Source organism: Hetaerina americana, unplaced genomic scaffold (assembly GCF_022747635.1).
Source record: "Hetaerina americana unplaced genomic scaffold, ioHetAmer1.1.p SCAF_5, whole genome shotgun sequence".
In the NCBI taxonomy this organism is placed as follows: domain Eukaryota; kingdom Metazoa; phylum Arthropoda; class Insecta; order Odonata; family Calopterygidae; genus Hetaerina; species Hetaerina americana.
In genome coordinates, this window is record NW_027287095.1 from 72,081,417 (window position 1) to 72,090,559 (window position 9,143).

The window sequence follows — 9,143 nt, forward strand, 5'->3', positions numbered from 1 at the left end:
TCACCTCATTGAACAATGTTGTCCATAAAACTTCAGGAAACTCCATGAAAAAGCAATCATGAAATGACTATTTCCTCTTTTGCAATTACACGTTAACTAGACCTTTAGTCTGGGTTTGGCAATACTCTGTTGATTGTGAGCATTTTAACAACCTTCCTTAAACTCACAACGTCCTCACTTCACTTCTCCATTACACATTGTGCTAGGCCCTTCAGTTTCACAGAGTTTAAAGTGGATTGCAGTATCATTATATCCTCATATCTAGTTATCTAATCACTGATTGGGCTTCACAACTGGTGAGATTGGTTATTTTAAAGTACTGTCACACATTACTGCTACAGTCAAACTACATTAAACTGACAATATGGTGGTTACATGCCCCACAGAGCAGTCAAAACTAATGTGCGAAGTAATCAATGCTGAGAATAACCATTAACCCTTACTTTTGATACACGACACATAAATCCAATTTACGATTTGTATTGTATTTGGATAAATATTATAGTTTGAACAGGTTTCATGCACTCTGGAGTAGTTACTATGTAATTGGTCAGGGCCCCAACTGGTCCTCTGGTTTCACTTTCATGAATTGATGAGGTTCTAATGAGTTTATTTCTATTGCGGTTTTTAATCCAAGAACAATGAAGTATGATAGTTTATTGCTGCTAACTCATCCATTCTTGACATAGTAACTACTCTATTTCCAGAAATCATGCTTTTTTTCTGTGATTTGGAGGGGATTGCATTGTTCCATTCCATAATATGCTTGATGTGACCATTTTCCACAACCGAAAATCCTTCATAAACACAAAAACAACATAGTGCAAGAAGGATGACAGAAATTGTATCCAAACTTTTTAATAATAACAAAAAATTACATAATATAAAATATAGAAACAATAACTGTTACAATTTCAAAAATTATAAACACATTTTTGGTTGCCCTCCAGTGGAATGATGTATGGTTCAAATTCATTTTATCCATATGCAGAACACCATTAAAGTACAAAATTTATTTCCAGTTGTCCCCTCACTTTTTAGAAACTGAATATTTTGGAATCAAGAATCAATCAATAGAATATGTGGTGTAACAATTGAGTGTTATACCTCCATTGCCACAAAAGGTGGAGTTAAAATTAAAGCTAATTAGCAAAAAATCTGCTGACAGCCAGTCACAGACTTTTATCAAGGATGAAACATTGGATTAAATTATACAAAAACTTAAAATCATGCACGTGCACCATTATGTACAGATCATTGGTCAGGCAAACATGTGGATCTCTTCTTACATTACAAGTAATTAACCATAAGCCCTTGGATCGTAATTCAGAATGTTGTTAATTATTATAAATACCACCGCATATATGGCTTGAAAATGCACTCATAAAATTATGCGATACATTTCAGCACGTGGTACTCTATTAATAACAAGCCTTCCATCATAACTTAGGGATGCAAATGTCCAAGGATTCGCAGTTGACCATTCAACAGCATACACTGAATCTTCATGCTCATCATAAGCAGCTAGTACTCCATCTTCCATCTTTGAAGGTCTAGAAAATAAAAATTCAACATGAAAAATTATTTACCAACATTTTTCCTCCTGAATCATAAGAGATTTCAATTTATTAGAATTAATGATCAAAATCAAGCATTTTAATGTTATCTTTTAATCCTATACTGAAAACAATAGCAATGCCAGACAAAATTTTAGAAGCCAAAGAGGATACAAAGAATTTTCTCTGTAATCATTCTTCTACTTCTTTAAAACATATTGTAAAAAACGAAGAACTGATACTCATCCAGGTTGACTAGTGCCAAAAGGGCTTAATCTTTAACAAATTACTAAATTATTGTCATGGGAAAAATAATTTCAACTCTTATACTTCTCTTTGAGTGATATACTCCACCTTAAATCTAGAACACATCACTAATAATCTATGTTTTGTATTGTTTTAGTCATATATCAAGTTTGATCTTACAACATAAAGAAATCACCTTCATGATGGAAAAAGATATACAATCCAACCATTTCCATCCAATTCCCTTTGCTCATCACCTACCAGATACCCTCACATGATATATCCCTCCTCCTCTGCCCATAATAGCATTCAACCTGGAGTTTAGCTTTGATATAATAGGACCATGTTCACCTTTGAGAAACTGCAAATCGAGGTAAGGGGACCACTCTAACTGCCCTGCAATTTGTTTTCCCATAAGTTCTAATTACCAGAAAATCACACACCGATTGAATTTTAGATGAGACTGTCCATAGGCATCACCCTGGATTTGAACCCTCAGGACAAGCCCAATGCTTCACTCAGTAAGTTCCACAACAGTCCTCACTATCCATTCCATCTCAATAAATTCCTTACCTTGCTCCCCATTTATTGGAATGACATTCTTTAAAATAAAAGACATAGATGGCTGCAGTGAACAGTGCACACGTTATCTATAGTTGCTGCTGTATTGAGAAGTGTTTTTAATACTTAAAATGGCTTGTTTATTGTACAAGAACAGTATGATCATCTATTTTATCCACCAGGGTGATTTACACCCATTGAAATTCATCATCAATTGAATGAGAAAATGTGCCTTCATGCGTGTGACAGTGAAAAGGCTGAATTTGGTGTGAAAACAAATCCAATAAGCCTCAGCCAATTTTTCCAGGGTGCAAAAAGGACCCCTACAGAAATGTTTTTGGCAGCCATGAAATCATGAAGTCAAAATTATGAAAAATGTGTACGTCCAGAGGGAGAATACATTGAGAGGTAACAGAAGTTTCAAATTTTTCTGGTGTACGTAGGTAGTTAGAAAAAATTACAAAACTTTAGAACTTGAACTCACCTCATAGTATTTTATATTATATTATCATATAGTATACTCTTTCATATTATAAAATATTTGTACGCATTCAGGAAATTTCATTCTCGTGAATAATAAGCATAATCTACACTTTTGACAGAATAATATATGTAACTTCATTACTATAGTTAAGGCTTAGTATGGCCATGGAAATTCATAAATCAGGACCTATGGCGATTTTTCTGATTATTTATTTTGAAGTGGTAAATAAGTACTGAAAATTACTTGCTTTTCTTTCTCTTCTTCATTGTCCTCATGAAGATCATCATCGATGCAATGACCATAGGGTTCAGAGCTTATTGATGCTACACATGACAGTATAACTCTGGAATCACTACTGGACGTAAGGACAAGCTGGTCATGTAAGGGGTTGTATCTCACACTCCATACCCTTTCAAAGGAAAAAAATAAATAATATGAAACAACATTAGGCATAAGAAGTTGAAACACTTGCATTGTAAAAATTTTTTAGGGTGTAGATCTTTGAAATTATGTTTTAAAAATAATTTAAATCTCCAACAATATAATATACATTTATCAACTTTCACTTTGCTCTGGATGCAATTCCCAGAGACTGGTATGACCCAATAATTCATGTGGCTATTATGTTAGCCTAAACAATTGACATAATGCAATAACTAAATTTGTGATCCCATGACGGCACATTCCATACGTCTCTTACCAGTGGGAATGATCTGATCGCGCTACAACAGGTTCAGTGGGAGATCTGACATCCCAAAATTTGGTCCATCCATCATCTCCACAACTCGCCATGTAATACTGCCTGTTTGGGTTGAAGTCTAAATCTCTGAAAAAGAAATTTCCTGGTTAAGGTAATGAATTATTATTAATAACATTTTATTAAGCAGTAAACTTAATTAAGCAGTAAAATAATACATTTTGTGGCCTGAATGCATTAGAATATATTTGTATACCAATTGTCTCCAAGGGTGCATTGAGCATTTCTGTTTTTAAGCACAATGAAAATTTCCCATTGATTCATAGTCAAGTCATAAAATAAAGTGACTTTTCTGGGTCAAAAATTCAACTGATTGATGAAAGTTGAAAGGTTCTGTTTTTGTATGGACTTCTGAAGAAAATTACAGCAACGCTTTATTTGCTATTGAATTGTTTTAAAAGCATTTTTGCATGATATCAATTGATATTGATCATTCTGGTAGGGGATCCCATATGCCTAAATTGCACACTCAGATAGCTGGTCTGAAGATTCCTTTGTGGAAAAGGTATTCTCAGGGACCAATTGAAAATGCTGCTTAGCCTTCCCAGCACTGCAAGTGGACAAAGAGCTGACCCATCAGTCTACAGTAGAGAGAAGAATCCCTGATAATAGAGGTGAACAGCCATTTGCCCCAGCAACATATACATTTCTCTTGTTAATCGCTCCCTGAAAGTTTTTAAGCTTTGAATTCATTGCTAACCATGTTACTAATAACTTTCCTATTAATTTTTCCATTTCACTAATGATGCTGGCCAAATATCAAAATAGCTCTAACTTCTCCAATCTTTCTCAATATATTCTAAATTTCTCTTGCAAATTTTCAATCCAGTTATGTTACAGGTACATTTTGATCATAGTTGAAGCTGATCTATCCAAGTTATTGAATTATGCAAAAAGTTAACAACAGTTTTGTATTATGTGAAATTTCTTTTTAAAACAATTTCATACCAAGTTTAAAACTGAGTTTACCATTCTAACTTCTATACTAGAGGTAAATTGGCATTGTTTTCAGTGAGACAGAAAAGATATTACTGATTCAAAAAAAGGCTAATTACAGGTATGTTGGTAGTGTCTAACCATAACCCTTGTGGACTTTTACCGAAAAAAATTGAACATATTAACCTCTGTATGTGTGTGTAATTTATGTTTCCTCCATAGCTCAAGTGGTTGGAGCAGTCCCAGTCGAGGAAATATTTTGCGCTTGCGATCTGCTCCATTCTGCCTTCCCCACCTCTCTTATGTTTGTCTTTCATGTGTTACCATCCCTTTTCCTTATATTTATGTGAATGAAAAAAATATACACACACACCTGAACTATACATATATATACAATATAATTTTCATCTGCTTCATACTAATGGGAATAATACGGAACAAGAAGTAGCAACAACATTCATGAAACTCACCAAAGAACAAACATCTACTGCAACAGCACTTTAGTAGTGGGAACAAAAGTGTAAAACTACCTTCCAAAATCTATTAGAGAATCTAAACATATTTTTAAGAACAAAGTCAAAAGTTCTTGCTGATGAAGCATAGCTATACGGTTCATGAATTCTTGATGAACAACCAGAAAGTTTAACTATTTACAAAGTCTTATTACATTTTGTACTTCTGTTTTAATTATATTTGTATCCTGTATCTCCTTTATTTCTTTTCCTGAAAAATCCAACACCTGCCTGCTGTACATGTATGTTCCCTGGGAAATACATGGATGGGATAAATAATATATAACCCTCAATCAACAATGGTAGCAATATTTAGCTTGCATTCAATCCCTTGTTTTTACTAAATATTACATAAAAATAATTACCTGATGAGCTGTGAATGAGCACCCTCTATCGTCCAAACCTGTCGAGAGGGAGTTCGTAAGTCCCAACTTCGAACATGAGTATCATTGGCTGTCACAAACTGGGTGAAACTTTGATGAGGATTCCACTTCCCAGCTGAGAATTTGGGTTGGCCCTTTGCTTCCAGAACCCCATGAGTGATTGCCTAATAGATGTAGTGAAACCAATAAGCATTTCAGAAGAGGATGCTTTTTCAGATAATAAACATCTACAAAACAGACATTTCACTCACTTTAGCAGATGAGCAACCTTCACCCAAATCCCACAATATGAAATGATTATCTACAACTGACACGACTCTGTTTCCCTCGGTAGGATGAAAGACAGTGCATAAAACATCCTTCCCATATTCATTTGTTTCCAGAAGGGACAGTTGGTCCAACGTTGGTAATGCTGCCGAACAAGGATCGTACCCCTCATTACCAGACCCCTCCTCAGTTGTTTCAGGTATTCTCCAAATGGCTGCATGCATTGTGCAAGAACTTCTTCCCTCTAAATAACGAAGTAATTCGTTTAAGACTAAATATTGTCACTTCTAAAGATAACTAAAACCATAATTTACCATTGGTATACTTCACAAATTCAATGAACCTGAGATGAAATACAATTACCAGAAATTTTGTTAAAGCATGTCGAAATCACATTATTGTCCGTCGGGGAGGATGATAGATGCCACACTTCTCCTGCACCATGCTGGTACAGTTTTTTGCAGATAGAATTTGATTTTTCATCAACTTCAACAACATGAATTTGATTGTCAAACTCGAGAGATTGAGTTCCAACAAAGAACCTTAAGCATTCTGTCTCAGCCAATTGAGATGCCAGTGCACGGGCCTGTTTGAGTTTCTAAATTAGTAACAGGAATACTTAACGCCATCGACGTAAATGATAAGTTGCGCATGAAATTTACCTGAAATTCAAGTCCATAAATCAACGGAGAATCGGTATCCATGTCAAAATTTGAAGGAATATCTTCAGCAATTGTCTTTCACTTTATAATTCATCCAATGCATCACCTTCTCCCACTTTTCTCTGAAAGGCAACCATTTAGTTGGTTTAGTTAAATAATCATCAATAATTTTTGGTACCTCCGACGCTTTCTGTGGCCCATTTACCAATCAGATCCCGATGGGCTTCTGATCGTCATCAAGCTTTCAAAGACCCAACCATTACAACAGCTTGAATTTAACTGTCATGGCAAATGCCGGTCTAAACCCTCGTACATTTTATTATCTGATAGGCACATTATAAATCCTGATATTATTTTCTATATTTAAATACGCTTGCGAAATTTAATAGTCCCACGAATCAATTGGGATGTGCGATAAAAAGACAATAGCATTGCCGATTCAAAATGGTGTAAATTTGGTATTTATTTCGAGAATGAAAATATTGCCGCTTCATTGCAGGTAGATCCCTTCATATTTGGCATTAAAATTGACAACCGGCCTCTCAGGTTCAAAGGGTATCAAATGAATACAAACACGGCAGGGTGATCGAATTACTTCGGAAATCGAGCTTTACTTACGACTAGTATCAACATTAGTGGCGATTTCCTCTGCTTTGTACGGCTTCTTTATTGCTACAAAAATTACGCTGGCATTTATGGATAAAAAATCTACATTGACCACTAAGAATACAATGAATGGTTTCGTGAAAATCCGGTGCTCCCGTCGGACGCATTGACGTGCAAAAAAATTCACTCCCCAAGATGATAATATTTGAGGGCCAAAATTACCATTTAAATTCGAGGGATAAAAATAGTCACCGTTTCACCTCTCGCATAAAGATCTTTAATATTTAATTGAAATTTTTTAGCTCCAGACAAATTCACGGACCGATATTGCGGCACTCATTTGTTCAATGGCCCGCGTATTGTCATTTTTCAAATTTTGTCGACTTCGAGATGCACTTGGAGTTGGTATATATAGTGAGTAAAATTACGAAATAGTGCTATTTTACTACTCTATGAAGTTGCATGAGTGATGTAAATTCTTCTTTTACAGTGAAAATAGCATCCTACTGTTAATTATGACTGCGGCGCAGTCTACAAGGTTGTACTTATAGTCTACAAGTTATATAAGGATCTACTGGAAAGAGGCCCAAATTTCGTACCAAACCTCAGAATTGGTTTAAAGGAAGTAGAAAATCTAATCGTAGACTCAGAAGTGGCGTTGAACAAAAAAAGAATTGGTATAAAATCCGTGCTGGCCCAGAAATTACCACAGATGTTTAGGAACTACATTAAACATAAACGAGGGCATGACCAAAAATTAACATTGGTAAACTCCTTCAAAAAGTTTATTAGTGACCAAAATTTATTGTGGATAAAGCTTGCAATGGCAATGCTGCAATAGTAATGGATCGAGGTGATTATGTAAACAAGTGTTATGACTACATAAAAAGTAACAATGTTGTCTGTATGATCCCACTAAAAATTTCCAAAGTACTGTAAAGAAAGCTCTTCAATCCGTATCTATCATCAAGGCTAACGGATCATACCAAGTGATACTGCTGAATCCGAGGATTCCGAAATTCTTTGGGTAATCAAAATTACACAAAGATAGCATTTAAGACAGACCAGTTGTCTCTAGTTTCACCGCGCCATCAAGGAAATTAGCGGCACTTTTGAACATATGATTCAGGGAGTTTACTTTGTTTTAACCAAAATTTGGGATGAAAAGTTCAGTGGACCTTTGCAAAAAACTATCATCAATTCAACCCCTCCACCAGACTAGTGTCCTTCGATGTTTCCAATTTGTTCATGAATGTCCCAGTGTAAAAAGCTATCAGGATAGTGGAACAGGAACTAAAGTGGACGAGCAGAACCACCTCAGTGATTTTGAAACTTTAATGAGAGTGTGTGTGGAGGAGAATTATTTTCAATGCAATGGGGACTACTATTGGCAAATGGAAGGATTGGCAATAGGATCCCTATTATCTCCACTCATGGCAGATTTGTACATGAATGACTTTGAAGTTAAATTATTCAGCTGCACCTCAGTCATCACCCCAAATATTCATTGCTGGTTCCATTACATGGATGACATATTCGTGGTATGGACGGACGCTGATAGATATTTATACAATTTTCTTAAAACGTTAAACGCGCAACCTGACAGTTGAAATTAAAAAATAACCAGCTTGGCTTTTCCACATAGAAAATTTTATTTACGACCTAGGTTTCCTTATGGTACAGCATCTTCAGGTAAAAATACAGGTTAAACACAGAATGTATATCTCTGGGTGGAGGGAGGAATGAAAGATTAGTTGAGGTAGTAAGAGGGGGGCTAAAAGTTTATGGTTGGAGGTGGAGAATTGGTAATATTGATAAAATAGAAGGCTGGGAGGAGGGATTAATACAATGTTGAAAAAGGTTTGCTTGGAATCAGGTTAGTTGGCAGAGGAGTGGGGTCATCGGTATGGTGAACGGGAAGAATGGTACTGGGTGATTAACAAGGTAATTAAGTAGCAGGCTAGGGAGGGTTACTACATTGTCAAAAACGTTTGCTTGCTGTCAGGTTAGTTGGCAGAGGGATGAGGGGAAACACAATAATGGGGAATGCGAAAGGTAAAGAAAATCATTTTTCACAACATCTTCATATTTTGTGTGCTGAAGAATTGCTCCAGCGCATCAAGGCAGTGGCCTTTCTTCTCAATGTGCTGGATTTCAGGGATTAAATCACTGC

The 9,143-nt window shown here is 35.7% G+C and overlaps 1 protein-coding gene across 2 annotated transcripts; it reads right to left on the bottom strand.

Moving 5' to 3' along the window:
- Window positions 1–580: 580 nt before the first annotated feature.
- Window positions 581–7,155, bottom strand: LOC139693582 (EARP-interacting protein homolog). 2 transcript variants are annotated; one of them, XM_071591794.1, is made up of 8 exons: window positions 6,983–7,155; window positions 6,365–6,486; window positions 6,066–6,288; window positions 5,687–5,946; window positions 5,418–5,599; window positions 3,548–3,673; window positions 3,095–3,256; window positions 581–1,553 (listed from the first exon to the last, which is right to left on the bottom strand). In XM_071591794.1, exons 2-8 carry the CDS (start codon window positions 6,404–6,406, stop codon window positions 1,382–1,384), a joined length of 1,167 nt encoding a protein of 388 aa, XP_071447895.1. In that variant the 5' UTR covers window positions 6,407–6,486; window positions 6,983–7,155; the 3' UTR covers window positions 581–1,381. The 2 variants fall into 2 exon arrangements, with proteins under 2 accessions (XP_071447895.1, XP_071447896.1); XM_071591795.1 differs by lacking the exon at window positions 6,983–7,155 and adding an exon at window positions 6,570–6,858.
- Window positions 7,156–9,143: the final 1,988 nt, after the last annotated feature.